This window comes from Plectropomus leopardus, chromosome 9 (assembly GCF_026936395.1).
Source record: "Plectropomus leopardus strain MGB_pleo_1.0 chromosome 9, ASM2693639v1, whole genome shotgun sequence".
NCBI lineage: Eukaryota > Metazoa > Chordata > Actinopteri > Perciformes > Serranidae > Plectropomus > Plectropomus leopardus.
The window spans coordinates 34,375,854-34,393,098 of record NC_142184.1 but is presented as its reverse complement, the minus strand read 5'-3'; the positions used below and the strand labels follow the sequence as shown (position 1 = coordinate 34,393,098).

Sequence of the window (17,245 nt, the reverse complement as noted above, 5' to 3'; positions counted from 1 at the left end):
CAGGGTACATGGTGGTACCAGCAGGCGGCGGCGGCACCTTCCTGGGCGGCTACATCGTGAAGCGGCTGAACCTGCGCTGTCGAGGCATCATCCGTTTCTGCATGATGTGCGCGATGATCAGTCTGCTCGCCATCTTCATCTTCCTCATCCACTGCCCCAACGTACCCATGGCTGGTGTCACGGCACCGTACCAGTACGACCTGATGGAGAAACACCAGCCGGACCAGTACAAAGAGCTGTACGATGAACCCAGCAGGCTGCGCCTCAGGAACAGGTGGGCAGTGCTTATGCTTACACCTCATGTTTCATTTTTGTCTTTTGACAAAAATATGAATCAGTTTGAGTCACGTTAGTTAGATCTTTATTCAGAACTTGCCAGAGAAAATAGGAAAACCAAATAAAATGGTAATGTGCACATATTCAGTAAGGAAACATATCAATTTCATGTCTGAAAATGAGTAATAATAATAATAATAATAATAATAATGATAATAATGATAAATGTTAAGTTTATTTACAAAGCACTAATCAAAACCAATGTTACAAAGTGCTTTACACATCACAGAAATACACACACAGGAAAAAATTAAAACACAAATACAAAAGAAAAACATAAAAACCACACAAAAGAGAAATGAAAAAAGAAATAAATGGTTGAATTAAAAAAACAGCAGTGCAATTTCAAGTGTAAAATATATTAATAATAATATATTTATTTAAAGAGAAATTAAAAGAATGCCTTTCAATAAAAATACGTCTTCAAAAGTGATTTTTGAAGAAGAGATATAGCAAGCTGAAGATCTCAGTCTCAGACTGGTCGGTATGGGAACAGCAGTTCAGATACATGTAGTAGGAGTAGGAGTAAGTGAATACTTATCAAATCCTACCTCCTTTTATTTCAATTTTATAATATAAAGTAGTCAATTTTGAAAATGAAAATTTCCAGTTTCTGCTTCAATATTCACCATACGCACCTTGATCTTAAACAAGAAATGAGACTTGATGTTGCACCGACAGTTACATAAATTTTCCTCAGTTCCTGATTTTAATGAGTACTTCTGTTTTTCTGTGCTTTATTTAATCACAAGGTTTTGTTGTTTTGTTTGTGTGTGTGTGTGTGTGTGTGTGTGTGTGTGTGTGTGTGTGTGTGTGTGGCATGTCAGGGGGATTCTGGTTTACTATATGAAGCACTTTGTGTCACAGTCTGTTTGTATGAAAAGTGCTATGTAAATACATTTGTTGATTGATGTCGTTGTCGTTATCACTAAGATCAGCTTCCTTTTTTATTTTTTTTAACGAATGAATATTCAAATAACTTATTTAGTGTTCAGAAATATATTTAATTTATGTTTTTAAAAATATTTTGGATCAATGACCTTGGGGGAAACAGATTATTTTATTTCATTATATTTAGTTTTTATTTTATTTTATTTTATTTTATTTGAGATTTGTTTTTTTTTCAATCTCATTTCATTTACAAATAATTGGTGAAATACTGGCATGTTGTGAATCTTTTAAATGTGCTTCTTTTGCAGTGTCTTAATGTAATTAGATTGTTACCATCATGATGACTTAGGCAGTCATGACTTAGCAAAGTACTTAACACAGTACGAGAAATCTTGAGCAAGCAAATCGACGCTGATAAATCACTTCCTTCTTTGCACTCTCTCCTTATTGTATTCTCTGTCTGTTTGCGTCTCTGTCCCTTCTTCCTCCCTCTTTTTCTCCACACACTCTCTCTCCCTTTCCTCTCTCTCTGTCCTCGTCACGTCTGCAGCTCCTCTTTAGAGGAGGACCTGATGGTGGGCTGTAATACCGGCTGCAGCTGCGTCAGAGAGCTGTACAACCCTGTGTGTGGAGCAGACGGAGTCATGTATTACTCGCCCTGCCACGCCGGCTGCAGCTCTATCAACCACACCGAGCACTCCACAGGCAAACAGGTACACACACACACTCTGACTGTCACTGCACAGGCAAACAGGTACACACACACTCTGACTGTCACTGCACAGGCAAACAGGTACACACACACACTCTGACTGTCACCGCACAGGCAAACAGGTACACACACACTCTGACTGTCACTGCACAGGCAAACAGGTACACACACACTCTGACTGTCACTGCACAGGCAAACAGGTACACACACACACACTGGAGGGAAATTACACCTGATTTTCTCTCATCTGAGGCACTTTGGACTTTTAGAGTAATTAAAAACTAGAGCACTTAAGGAAGAAAGCTCAATATTTCTCCTAGTATTTTTTAACCCTTTGACACTTTATGAAATTTGCTCGCTTTATTTCAAAAACAAAAAGCAAAAGGGCAATGAGCAACTAAGCAAGAAATGGTGCATGAAGTTACCTGAAAAGAAAATGACTGAAAATAAGATGATAATAATAATAATAAAAAAACAAACAAACAAGAAAATGACCCAAAGAAAGTGATATATATTTTTTTTCATATTATTTTTTAATAAATAATGTAAAAATATTTAAATATAGTTTTCTGTACAAGTTTTTTTGTGTTTTTTCATCTAATTTCTCCCATTCTCCAAATCATTTTTTCTTCTTTTTTGTTCTTTTTTTTAGGTTATTTTCTGTACCTTTTACGAAATTGTTGTTAATTTTTGGGTCATTTACTCTTTCATGGCTTGTTGCTTTCTTTCCATGTTTTTGAAAGAAATCAAGCTTATTTATTTATTTATTTATTTAACTCTAAAACAACATTATACGATACATAAAGAACACAAAATGAAGTTACACAAGGAAGGACTGCTATTCTTATTTAACTTTTTTGCTGTTCTATTATTTGTAGAACACTATTAAAGTTTAGCCACTTAGTTTTTATATCTATAGTACTTATGATTATTTATCAAAAATCTCATTGTAAATATTTTGTAAAAGCACCTATACGCAACCCTACAATTTTGGTCAAAAATATTGTGATATATGAGTATCTCTGATTGCCCCGCTCTGTGCTGAAGATCTCCCTCTTGCAGAAAAATATTCTCCTCAGAGTATCAAGACATATTTTAAGCAAAAAGATTTTGCAGTCATGCGTCTGAAAGAGTTCAATGCAGTTATAGTCATTTACATAATCAGTGACAGTAGTAACTGAAAATGCAAAATTTTGCAGCAGAGGCACTCATTTTCATTACAGGCACAATCTGTGGCATCTCAGTGCAAACAAACAAACGAACAAACAGGCAGAGTACCTGTTCTCTCCAAATCTGTTTTCTAGCTACACTAACTTATAAGATCATAGAATTTAATGATATTATAGTTTAATGCTATTTAGCTTTACTCAAGATACCAAAAGCATACACACATTTGTTAAGATGAACATGAACATGAATGTCCTTGTTATATTAAGTCGTCCTTAATATTATCATATTAGAGTTGTAATATAAAACAAGAAATATTGTTATTCACATCTGTGTTGGATATCTCACTCTGACATAATTAATGTCTAACCATCTTTGCAGGTCTCACACTTTCATACGTAGCAGTTCGAGTATCATTATCCAGTATTTAATATTTTAATTCTCTTAACATCAAAAAGCTTACAATGCACACTTGGGCAGCAGAAGACTCATCTAAACTGCTTTGCTAATATTGATTCAGCAGAATTAGTAAAGTAGTTTAGAAGAGTCGAACAGCTGAATCACTCTGCATTAAAGTCCAGATAAAACAGCATTTCCAGAGTATCTAGATTCAGTGTCATGTCATATTTCTCAGTGAAACACCATACCCAGGCAAGATACAACATCGAAGGAAAAAGTGTTTGTGTCATAATTTACTCAGCGATAGAAGGGGTGGTATTTAAAAAAAAATTGGAATCTGGAACCCAGTTTCAAAAGTTTGCATTTTCCAGCCCCCAAAACACCATTGCTGTGTGAATGAAAGGCCAAACTGTAACAAAAATTTAACCTTTACTGTGTAAACTGCCCCTGAAAATACTACACCTCCCTAATTCTAAAAGATAAGTTGTGAAGTGATATTAAAAAAACATTGACCTTTGGATTTATGAGAAAATTACAGGGATGTTGAGTTCATGAACTATTGACATGATCACGTTATCTGGTTCATTCTGTTGTTTTACATGTGGTGTTGTGTTTTTAGGTGTTCTCTGGGTGCAGCTGTGTTATAGGGAACGTGTCGTGGGGCGAGGAGGGCTTCGCTCTGACAGGGAAGTGTGGCAGCTCCTGCCACCACATGCCGCTCTTCCTCTCCTTCCTCTTCATCGTCATCTCCTTCACTTTCCTCTGTAGCATCCCAGCACTCACTGCCACACTGAGGTAGGTGGCCGCAGTGAAGACATTAGATTGAGGGGAAAAAAACCTTGACACTCCTCATCTGCACACCTCTCCTCGACTCCTTTCTAGGCAATGTCACGTTTTCAGCTTCTAATTTACAGTAACATCATGATGCTCTTTGTGTATGCTGGTGTTTTTATCTGACATTGTATGAACTCTTAAGGCCCACTTTAACATTACACAAACTCGCATCGCTCTGTACACAAAATGCGCTTTTCAAAAACAAGCTTTAGAAAATATTGTACATTCATTTTATTTTCTACTTTCATTAAGTTATTTTTTAACTAACATCAGTCCTAATCATAAATATCAAAATATGCCAGGTTTTTGTCATGATGCCGCTATGTTTTTAAATGGAAAATACAATATACTACATGCAATACATACAAGTAGATTTTTTTAAATTATTTTTTTACAGCCTGGGATATAACAATGATTACCAGCAACACTGGTTGTGAAAGTGCACCTAGTGGAAATAGCGTATTTTCTCTATATGCCAAATATGGTAAAAATGACATCATCAGTTGTGCAGAACAGACAAAGTCAATGCAGCAAAAGAAGCTGTAAATGTGGAAATTTAATATGTAAGTGAGGTTTGAGATCCATTGCATCTGCATGTCTGACCATCTGTGTGTTGTGTAGGTGTGTGCCAGACAGCCAGAGATCCTTTGGACTCGGGATCCAGTGGATTGTGGTGCGCACACTCGGTAGGTCCACAGTATTCTTTCTCTAAAGCTGGGGATACACTACACAACTTTAGACATGATTTTCTGTCGGATTTCACAATCATGATGACTCCGTCCCAGTCTGCACCAGTCAGCTCGAGTCACGTCCAGTTTGCGCAGCAAGTTGTCACAGAAATCTCTAAGTGTATGCAGGGTACACACTCGAATTGGCAAGTGTTTGAGGAGAATGGACTCCTCCCAACACGAGTCACAGCATATCAAACACGTTTGATTTGTCAGTCGGCTCTGGACGCTGTGGTGTGGTGTACACTGGTCACCGACCATCGTTTTCTCTTGGATCCAGTATGTTACGTTACCAGAAGGTACTTAATTCACTCACTTCCAGCTCCCTCTGCAGTCTGTAGAGTCCATACTCCCCTGTCTACCCTGCTACGACTTCATCGAAAAGCGTTTTCTTTGTTTCTTTTCTTTCTCAGCACAGATGATGCCGCATACAAAAAGTGCTGCTGCCTGTCTTGTATCCATGTTTGTTGTTTTCTCTTCTTTTTCTTCTTCTTCCGAGTTATTTGTTGATGTGGCACTCCAGGGATTCATAAACTACGTCCTAGACATGAAAGTTTGCAGAGGTGAGCAAAACCAAATCAAAACTAACATAAATCCCAAAAGAAAAGACCAGGGCAGCGGCTCACTCTCTGCAACCGAAACAAATCAAAAGCATAATTAATTTCACCCTCTAACTCCTTGCAACAGAGCAAAATACACAAATTGTAAAAACATTAAAACCTTTTACTATTTCTCTCACGAGTGTTGTCATGACAATAAGGTGCATTGTCTTAAGTGTATGATCCATTTTTCTTAAGTCATCAAAAAAAAATAAAATAAAATAAAATCTGCTGGAGCCAGTTGGTTAGTGTTTACTAACAGTCTTTTCAGAGTCTTTTAGGATTGTTAAAGTCATGGAGTGTATCCCCAGCTCAAGTTGACCTTTAACCTCTGAATTAAAAGCAACTCATTCTCTCCACACAGATACCATGATCGTGTCCAATCTGTGTTCCTCCTCAGGTGGTATTCCAGGACCCATAGCGTTTGGCTCTGTGATCGACATCTCCTGCTTACTGTGGCAGGATAAGTGTGGAGAGCAGGGCTCTTGCTACCTCTATCAGAACTCAGCCATGAGCCAGTACACACTAGTAGCTGGTATCATCTATAAGGTAAGACTCACACACATACCATGTGACCATTCACTGCAGGCTTACATTTGATCTTTACCTGATTTGTGCATTTAAAGAGGTGTGCTTATGTGGCAAGAAATCTTTTAACATCAGAGTGGTTATAGGAAATGTAAGAGCATTTTTGATGTTTTGGTGTGTACATGTTTAATCCTCAGAAACAAGAGCAAATTAGCTTGACCTCTTTCAAAAACACAGGAAGAAGTTATAAGAAAATCATCGCAAATTTGGCAAAAAAAAAAAAGAATGAATTTTTCAAAAAAGTCAGAAATAAACAAATAATAATGATAAAATAGTAAATAACAGCCATAATATATATATATATATAAATATATATATATATATATATATATATATATATATATATATGTACAAAAAATTATTTTTATAATTTTATAATTATAGTTGTCTGGAATTAGATGGAAATTGACTAGAATTATTTTGTTAATTATTATTAGGGCTGTCAGCATTAATGCGTTAATCGAGATGCTGCTGTTTGATTCCCTGGCAAAAAGTCCCTAAGGAGTAATATTCTGTTGTCTTTTGAACTTTGTTTTCAGGTTTTCTCTTCTTGTTTTTCCTTGTTTCGTGTACTCATCACAATCAGTCTGTATCCTGTTTTATTTTGTAGGTTATCTTCTCATGTCCTCTGTTACTTCCTGCTTTTGTCTCTTTCCCAGTTTTCTGTCACACCTGTCCTGCATCAGCCTTGTTAGTCCTTCCTGCTCCTCAGTTTCTCTCATCCAATCAGCTCGCTGCCTGTTCTTCTGCCTCATCTCCTTATTCCGCTCACCTGAACCTCTTTGCCATTTTTCTCCACCTGCACTTCATCTCCTCTTTTTTGTGTACACTTTTGTTAAATTCCTTCAAAGTCCTCTCTACGTATATTATATGATGCCGGACAGACATGAGAACTGCAAAAAGCGACAAGAAAATAAAATCAAATGAAAAAAAAAAAAAAGGTTGTCAAACAAAAAAACACAAAACAAAAGAAATATATAGATAAAAAAGTTACTAACAGATATCTTAATTTTAATTATAAATATAGTTCTGTGCACATTTGTTCCCCTTTTTATAATTATCTTTTTTTGGTCTCTGTCTATCTCCCTTTTGTAGAGGTGTTGCTCATTGTCTTTTTAGCCATGTTTTCAAAAGAAATCAAACCAATTTGCTCAGGTTTCAGAGGTTTACATGCATATAAAAGGCAGATCAGTACAGCACAAGAAAAGCTGTTCCAGGTTTCATAGGGTTAACTTTGTAGAAAAACAGGCTTGCTTTCTGTCTTGCTTTGGTCTTAATGCTAAACTAAGCTAATCATCTGGGATTCTAGTTTCATACTTTAAGCACAGACATAAGATTGATATCGATCTTCTACTTTCACTCTCAGTAAGAACACAAATAAACGTGTTAAGTAAGTTCTTATATTAGTCCTTTAAGATTGACATTTTCAGAAGTCCTGTGCAATGTACAATGTTGTATGAAGCAGGCACAGCTGCTGTAGGCCTGTGAATTAGGCTTAGGCAGTATGTACTATTACATGCAGTCATACCTTTCTGAAATTCACTGGGGTATACAGTATATTAAGGTATGACTGTGTTAAAAGTAATATTCTCATTTCCTTATTAAACAGAGAAATACAAATGTACACCTCTTGAATTCAACTATCTCTCGGTCATGGACGACTGACACCAGGGACACACCAGACGTGGAAGCGCCTCGAATAGCTGCGAAGTGCCGAGAGGCGGAGCCAGTTTCCTTTTGGCGCCTATGTTAACCAATTGTGTCGTTCACACTAGAAGCGCCGTGGCGCGCACCTCCGTGGCCGGCTCGCGCCGTGCAGTGATCATTTCAGCGTCTGGTCTATTTTTAGCGCAAGCGTCAAGTCGGGCAGGAAATCAAACAAAGAAACAACGAGAGAATAAAACAATTAAACAGTAAAACAAATTTCAAAATAAAACACAGTTTTTTCAAATGCGATGTTACATTTGTGTACTTTTATATATATTTCAGTACCTAAACATAGCGCGAGAGAGATAAAACACAATTTAATGTCATTTTTACCGTAATGTCATAACAGCAAAAACGTATGATATTATTACATATTGTGAAATCATATTTGCAGACAGTTTTTAATTAGGCTAAATGTTACCATAAAGTATTAAAGTTATTGCTTTTGTGTAGGCCTCAAAATCCACAACAATACTGACATCAAGCTCACTTGGAACAGGCATAAGTATTTTTTATGTATGGCCGATTGTAGTTGATATACTAGTGTAATTACAACTTTGGCCATTATTTCCTCCCATAATGTAAACAGCTCATGTGCACCTATTTACACCTTTGGCTCATAATAACCCACAGATTTTCCTCTATACTGATAGTGATGGAAAGTATGTAAAAAAAATCATATTGAAGCAATGCATAAAAAGTTCAATAAAGACTTTACCGTAACTTTTATACATGCAATTCCTATTTTGAAGAAGAGGTTCAATGATGACAATGTCCTTGAAATGGATTTTCATCCAAATTTATTTCAAACACACAATAACCAAAGCAAAACAATGACCAAAATGAAACACACACAATGTGAAAATAACAAAAATTAAGACAAGATAAACAAACATGTATTTAAGATTTCAGTATTTCAACTGTATATCTACAGACCACAACTACGACTACAAAACGCTAGTAACATACACTCCTTGTGTGTGCGTGTGTGTGTGTGTGTGTGTGTGTGTGTGTTTGTGTGTATTATAGCCCACAGCACCCATTCACCGATAAATACTCATTACTAAGAAGTGGAAAAACATATACAGTTGTCAGGAAAACATGGCGTTCTAATTTAATGAGGTTATTTACTTACCCATAATGAAAAAACAGCTCCAAATGTGAGTAGACAACAGCTGAGGAGCAGAAGCGCTTGACGACCGGCGCGGACAAATGCGCATCTGGTATGAACGGGAGGGCTCCAGCTCGCGCGTGATTTTCGTTGCACAGTGCTTCACAGCGCTTCCGTGTCTGGTGTGAACCTGGCGTTACTCTTGCTAGTAATCTAGTCAAAACCTTGAAATAAGAGATATCTGCTCCGCCATGAGGATATTTACATTTAGTTCTTGGAATTTCATGAAACAAGTTAAGTTATACGAAATTGTGTATCTGCTCTGAGAGATTTTTCTGAGACAACAAATGCAGTACTTACTTTAAGCTTTTCAGACTAACAAAATGTTAAGAAAATTACATTCTCACACCTATATTTTTTTAATGAAACAGTGCAATACAACTGTACACCTTTTGAATTCAAGTTTCTCTTGGTCATGGCAGATGGATGAGACTTAATGTCCTCCTGAACTCATCATTAAACACATTTCACTAGCAAGGACCACACCTTCAACGAGAAGATCATTTTGACAATTTATTGACATGAATATAATTGGTATAGTCATGGATGATGAATTATTGTTGGATGGATTGTTGAGTGCGGTGTGGGGAAGCTTCAGTGGGGAATCCGCCGTGGCTCCCAGGCATGACTGACCCCCAAAAGCGCGCATTATTTAAGAGTGGACAAAGCGGACTTGAGATCTCTTAGGTCAGAACGGATGTGACGGTGCTAGGCTTGGGAGGACCATCGGCCCATGATCTGAATCAAGTGTTCTGGTATGCCACTGCGGGAGGCGGCTCCAATTCTGAAAGAGTGTCCGGAGAAATGTGTGGGAAGGATCCCAGACAAAGACAGAACTTGAAAGTGTTGGTGGAACCAGAAGCAGGTAACCACCTGGCCGGATTCGGATGCAAACAGAAGGTCAAGAAAAGCATCTGAGGTAGACTTTGATTGTCTGGGTTTTTATTCCCAAGGCAGAATGGGCGTGGGTGATAAAGCAGGTTAGGGTAATGAGATCAAGAAGGAAAAGTTAAGTTATGCCAGTTGTGAAAGTAGTGGAAACAATTCCAAGCAGACCAATATGATGAGATAGTTGCAGGGGCTATTGAGTGTTGTGTTATTGTGTGATATTGTGTTCTGAGATTCCAAGGTCAGGGGCATTAGAGCTGGATTTAGATGTTGAAAGCTGAGGCCGAAATGGAGGAACCGGAGTCAGGTGTGCGTCTGCATAAGGGGCCAAGCTTCTGAATTTCTGAAAAGATAAATGAGACAGTGAGTCAGCTATAGCATTGAAGTGGCCTGGAACATGAGCTGCACAGAGTATGTACTGGTGTGTGAAAGAGAGCCAGGTTAGCTGACGCAAGAACAGCATGATAGATGGGGAGTTGGAGTGATCTTTGTTTATGATCTCAACTACTGCAAGATTGTCTGAGTAGATGAGGACGGATTTGCGGCTCCAGTCGTAACCCCACAAGATGGTGGCAACTATGATGGGGTAGATCTCAAAGAGAGCAGATGAAGTGACCTGGCATTCTCTTTCCAGCTCTGGGGGCCATTCACCTATGAACCATCTTCCATCAATCTTCCATCGTTAAACCCCCCAAAACCGGCAGATAGACCCGCATCAGTGAACAGGTTGATGTCCTGAGGATGAGTCAGGTGGTCATCATAGAATAAGGAGATCCCATTCCAGTTGCCAAGGAGATAGAGCCAGAAGCAGAGCTTGGCATGGCTTGGCACGTCAAGAGAGATGGAGGTCAAGAGTGACGGGACAGAAGAAGCGACAGACAACAGGTGGGAAATGAAGGCCTGCCCCTGGGGAATGATGCGGAGCGCAAAATTGAGGATGGAAAGGAGCTGACGTTTGGTGCAGCGCAGGGCAAGGAGAAAATTCAAGCTCAAAAGGCATGTGCGGTTAAGCTTCTCAGCCGGAAGTAAGGCTTGAAACAGTTCCTTATCAAGGGTGACACTGAGGAATTCAAGGGAGATGGAAGGGCCCGGAGTCTTCTCTGCAGACAAGGGGATGCCGAGGTCCAAGAAAACAGACGTGAGTGCAACGAGATCAGAAGCCAGCGGTGGAGAGGGAGGGGTGACAACAAGGAAGTCATCCAAAAGATGGACAAGGAACGTAAGGTTGTGGTTGATTGACAGGATCCAGCAAAGCGCTTCCAACAAGGTGTCGAAGAGTTTCAGACTGTTTTTAGGCCCAAAGGTGAGCCTAATGGCAACGTAATAAGCACCATGTCAGCAGACACCAAAGAAACGCCAGAAGTCAGGGTGGAGTGGGGGAACCTTGAAAGCACTGGTCATGTCCACTTTAGAAAGCCAGGACCCCCTTCCTGGCATGTTTGATGAGAGCCATGGCATGGTGGACGGTAGAATAGTGGAGAGAAAAATCCTCGGTTGGGATCAAGCTGTTAACACTAGGAATAGTGCAACCATGGGGGGCCGAGACATCCAGTATAATGCGTTTCTTGCCAGAGTACTATCGAGTAGCGACGCAGAGGAGGCTGATGTGGAAAGTCGGAAAAGGGGGATGAGCAAACGGACCAATCATGAAGCCTTCCTCGACCTCCTTAACAAGCACGCCATCGACGGACTCGGATTTTCGCATTTGAACGACGAAGACGGAGAGACCAAAAGATGGAAACCATCTTTGAAGCCCCTAACGAGGAACCGCACGAAAACAGCATCAGGGTTGGTCTCGAGCGTGGCCGCTAAGGCCAGAATATTAATATTAGAATATTAATCCACATAATTACCGTCAAGAATCTGAGTACTAAGATTGGAGGGAACCTGAGAGGGACAGGAGACAAAAGCGTTAGGAGGGCAGATGGGAGGATCAGCTGTGGCTGGGGGGAAGGCAGGCAAAGTCCGCTGCAACAGAAAACAAACGGAAAGGAGACCAGAACTGTGGGAAGGAATGACACGGTGCACAGGATGAGAGGGAAAAATCGGCGGCAGTGGCCCCTGCTGAGAGGGGTTGGGAGGTGAAGGTGGGAGCCTCAACCAAGGCCGGCTGCTGCGGGTCTCGCGGAGGGACGGTAGGGGACACTGACATCCCAGTGCCAGATGCCCCATGGAAAGCGAACTGGAGCAGTTGCTGAGATAGCACCCAATCATGAAGTAACGGCAGCAGGTGTTGAGGCTGAGCAGTAGAGGGCACCAGCAGCCCAGTGCCAGATGCCCCAAAGGAAATGGAGCTGCTGCAGATGGCACGGTTGAGCAGGAAGTGGCGCCAGCATCCCGGCGCCAGGCATTCCAACATGAGCGAGCCGCTCAAATTCAGGTGGGAGAACAGAGAAGGGCGCAGGGAACCCATTGCCCAGAACCCCAGGTGAGGCATGCTGGTGGATGCAGAAAGGTGCTGCTGACACAGCCGACGCTTTAGGCAAACCCAACCACCGCGGCCGGCGGGACTGAGGTGAAGCGACTGCCATAGCTCTGGCGCCCCGCGACTTGCCCAAAGCCGCACGCCTCCACTTCCCATTCAGCTCGGCCCGCTGGTCACGCAGAGGTGGGTGAGGGTGAATTGGCCCTTTAATGGAGGTGCTGATGTCACTGCGCACGATGGGGGCTGCCACGATGACGTCACCCGGAAGAGTGCTGACGTTGACAGAGCAGCCACGGCACTCCGATGTCAGGTTTTTACAGTCCTGTTACTTCTCCCTCCACCTCTAGGTGTCACTGTGTCTTTCAGCTCAGTTGGCTGTTCAGTCAGTAGAGACAGAGCTCTGGTGGTGCATGCTGTGCACTACTTACAATGAATTTAATAAAAAGAGGAGCGCCTGTGTTTATGATGGTATTGAAAAACATATCTCCAGGATTCCTAATTAAACTGATATAGCAGTATACAGTAGTACAGCCTTAGCCTGTAAGCAAACAGAAGAGTTATGGTTTGCAGACATAAGGCAAGCATGGTGCTAACAGCCTATATCTGTATGTATGCATGTCGTATATGTGCCATATACTAATCCTCATAGTTTATGGCTTTTAGTCATTAGTATACAAACAAATATTAGCCCACTAGACTGAAGATGCTGAAGCAATGGTGGCACATGCTGTGCACTACATACATTGAGTTTAATATAAAGAGGGGTGTCTGCATTTATGATAGTACTGAAAAACACACCTCCAGGTACCATCCAAACCTACTGTAAATTATTTTCTATGCACAATTTATCCTGATTTTTGACTTTCCCTCCTTACTGCTATCATCTGTTGTCTTTTTTTAGCTTTTGGGGACAATCTTTTTCTTGTTAGCCAGCATCCTGTACCAGCCTCCCCCTGAGTCGCCTCAAAGCAGCTGCGAGAGCACCGACCATGGAGCCGGAGACATTATTAGCGACCTGCCTGTCAAAGATCTGCCTGAAGACGGCGTCATCGTCAACCTGCACGCCCGGTTATGACGTCAGAGACCCCCCGACCGCTGAGTCTCTGTCTGACTGTGTGTGTGTGTGTGTGTGTGTGTGTGTGTGTGTGTGTGTGTGTGTGTGTGTGTGTGTGTGTGTGTGTGTGTGTGTGTAGGTGCTGCTTAGGTGTGAATGTGTGTTTGGGTGGTAATGGGGGGTGCTTACCAACAGCCTTCTCTCAGCCATAATAACCCCCTACATACACATGCATGCAAACACATTGACAAATTTACTGTAATACACACGCACACACACACGCACACGCACAAACTCAAATGGCCCCAGGTTGCCTTCATGCACATCATACACACACAAATACAACTTTCTACAGTACATGATGACTTCTAACATGCTGCTCTCTTGGAAAATTCTGACTATGTGTGTATGTGTGTGTGCATCCGTGTGTGTGACTGACAGGCAAGTGCCACACATGTTTTTATGTGCTAGAAAGTATTTCTACAGATATCTCAATGTTGCATCAGTTCAAATGACTTTTTAGAATGTAAGTCGAATGACATTTCTGTGTCATATTTATGTCATTTTCCTTCAAAACACAGTAAAACAGCTGAGACCTGTGTGGTATATTGTATGCCATGTGTATGAAGCATTTATGATGTGGAAAAAAAGGAAATTATAACCATCTTTTTTTTCTGTTCTTTCCCATTACTGGAAGATAGCAAAGCCATGGTCTCACGTTACCGGCCAGTAATAATGAAGCCAAATCATTTCATATCATATATCATATTTTAAGAAACTAGTATCTAAAGGCACTTATGTTAATATAATGTGAATATAGACTGGCCACAGTACAGCAGCACAAACATATTTTCAATTTAAAAAAGCACATGTGTATTTTTGATTGCTACTTGAACACATGTACAAGAGATTTATGACCAGTAATTGGCTTGCATTTAAAAGTAGAAGTACAGAGAAGAATAAAACCACCATGTTGGTGATCTACATGATATAGCTGTGAATATATTCATGGGTTTGGTTGCTCTGTTTGCCAGAGTTTAGTAGAACGAGCTTTGATGCTTCTATTTCATAGAAATTGCATAGCTGCACTTTAAAAACAAAGTAAAAGAAGAAGCTTGGAAGTCTATGAAAAGTATGTTTTGTCACAATAAAGGTCCAGTCACAACAGCATTTAAAATGGCAAAAATTTAGCAACAAAATTAAATATTTCAACGTAAGTTACAGAGGTTAGTTTTAGGCAAGTAAAGTTAATGTAGTTTGATTTAGGAAAAGAAACCTAGTAAGGATATAACTTAAAGGAGGCAGCAACCTCTGTGGCTGAAGAATGAAGCCAACATGGAAGTGCCAAAACTGCAGTTCTCTAATGGGCATTTCAGGCTGGCTCCAAAAGAGTTGATCCCCTATAGACCTTCCTTTAAAAGTTCCCAGCTTCACAGCAGAAATAATCGTGTTTACAGCCTTCTACAAAGCTTTGATCTCTATCAGCAGTTATTACATTGTACAGCGGGTTGATTTTTATTTAATCACCCATTTACATTTTATGAAGGCTTAAAAATAAGCATATGTAAGGGTGTAGCTGCTTAGTCAGATCCACACCTTCAGCCTCTCAGATAAATTTGGTCGCCTATGGCTTCACAAAACTAAAATGCTGACAGTCAAAATGCCAAACTTGACACCTCCAAACTTCAGACTTCCCGTCTGAATGTGATGTTTTTTTTCTACACATTACCTTTGTGCCTCTTTCCCTTAACAATCCACCTAACAATCCGTGCCAGCATGTGCGTTTGTCAACATCCCAGTTTGTTGCCAAAACATGACAAAATGCAACGTTATCCCACCATGTGCTTGTTTTGAAATCACGGTAGCGGCATCCCAGAACATCAATAGCAGACACAGAAGGATACCCAGAGCATAATATGTAGACACAGAAGTCAACTGCAAAGTGTTAACATGTGACAATTTGGGATTAGAACATATTGAGTGGAGATAGTCCAAAATGTAGGAGGCTACCACAGATGTGCTAAACATCAGATTTCACAGACTGTCTAAGTGAAACCAAAACTTTCAGGTTTTGTTCTGGAAGTACAAAAACCTCTTTTGTAAATCCTATTGACTTGTATGATAAAGGAAAAAAACAAAAAAATCCATCCACAAAAGTTGTACACCATTTTACCCTACCCCACTGCGCTAATCTACAAATCACAACTATTTCATAGGAATTAGGTGACACAGTTTCTCCATTTAAAATGCTGGTATGACTGTGCCTTTAAGATGGATATTATGGGAAGTAGCTTGTTAGTTGGAGCTGCCCAAGGCAATGCACAATTGGCACAACATGCAGTATAACAAATCAGCACTGTTATTTGGACCTAATTATCACAGTACTGTAAGTACACAAATGTGCCAAAGCAGCTTTGCCTAACAACGGTTGTCTTTAATTTTTATCATCAACCTTATTTATGCAAATTATTTATTAATAATATTTTTAGCACTTACATTTGTTTTTGTTTTTTGTGGTTTTTTTGCATTCACTGTGCGATAATAAAAGGAATGCAGCCCTGGTTCTCCTCCTGCCGTTCTTTGTCCAATAATCCCCTTGTCTTTATTGTTTATATGATAGTGAAACACAATTTGACAATCTGCTGTATGTTGCCTGTGTTGTTGTCATGTACTTTGCTCATGTAAGAATTGACCTTAAAGGAAAAGTTCACCCCCTAATCATAAATGCAATTTTTTTTCCTCTTAACTGTAGCAAAATTGACCGGACTACACCTGCAAACATTACTATCACGTTGAAGCATGCATCTGCCAATGGACGAGACGCAATAAACATCAGCGGCGTTTTCCTCAGCTGAGCTGTAAATTTAGTTTACTCAGTGGTGCTAGGTGAGTAGCAGTAGATGCATGCTTCCTTCTGTGTGGTGATATGATTGGCGGCTGTAGTTCGGTAGAAAAAAAATAGTTCCTACATAAAACTGTTCACAACAAGATCTGTGAATAATCTAGAGTAAACGGGGTCATGATTAATGGAAAGAGACATTGCTGTTGAGTTTTTCAAATGTATTTTGTTGTTGCTTTGAGCACCACCAGCCGAGTTGCATCTAGTTCCATCATATTGCAGAGAAGACAGACATCAAAATATGTATTTTTTATTTTGGGGTGGACTGTCCCTTTAACACACTCCAGCTGATGTTGACGAGTTTGATCTCCATGTGAATGTGTAAATGCAGTCCTCCTAAGTGTGCTTTTCAATCAAGGCCGAGCTTTTATGAACTCTGTAAATTGATTTGTATTCTTTTTTTATTTTGCTTTTTGGTACTGTTTGATTTTTTTTAAAGCAGTGGACTTGAAATCAATGATCTTTTTATGGAATGATTCAAAGATGTCAAGTGTTTTTTAATTACAACAGCTGAACAGTGGATTTTTTTGTGTCTCAAATCATTTATTATCATGTTAATGGTGTGTGTGTGTGTGTGTGTGTGTGTGTGTAAAATCTCTCAATACTGTTATACTGTGGGGTTTGGTTGGGGGGTAAAGGATATGGTGGTTGTGGTTATGGTTTTGGGTTTGTGTTAATTTAAGTCTCCAGGAACTAAATATGCAAACCTTTAATTACTCAGGTAAGTCCCATTGAGATTCAGATCTCATTTTTAGACCCGAGTACATAAATAAAAATATAAAACAAACAATTTAAAACATATATATCAATCACAGTATATAGAAAAATATTTTTAGTGGAACAATAT

At 39.8% G+C, this 17,245-nt stretch overlaps 1 protein-coding gene across 9 annotated transcripts in view; it reads left to right on the top strand.

Annotated features, from left to right (window-relative positions):
- The window catches only part of slco4a1 (solute carrier organic anion transporter family, member 4A1), a 49,254-nt gene extending 32,336 nt beyond the window's left edge, over nucleotides 1-16,918 (top strand). For 7 of the 9 annotated variants that reach the window (XM_088082600.1, XM_088082598.1, XM_088082602.1 and 4 more), the window contains 6 exons: nucleotides 4-274; nucleotides 1,778-1,940; nucleotides 4,125-4,300; nucleotides 4,961-5,025; nucleotides 6,067-6,215; nucleotides 13,347-16,918. In XM_088082600.1, coding sequence (XP_087938726.1) covers nucleotides 4-274; nucleotides 1,778-1,940; nucleotides 4,125-4,300; nucleotides 4,961-5,025; nucleotides 6,067-6,215; nucleotides 13,347-13,520 — 998 coding nt within the window. In that variant the 3' untranslated portion in view covers nucleotides 13,521-16,918. Of the gene's footprint in view, nucleotides 1-3; nucleotides 275-1,777; nucleotides 1,941-4,124; nucleotides 4,301-4,960; nucleotides 5,026-6,066; nucleotides 6,216-7,863 lie in introns of all 9 variants that reach the window. The other 2 variants (XR_015777569.1, XM_088082606.1) reach the window with 2 other exon arrangements.
- Nucleotides 16,919-17,245: the final 327 nt, after the last annotated feature.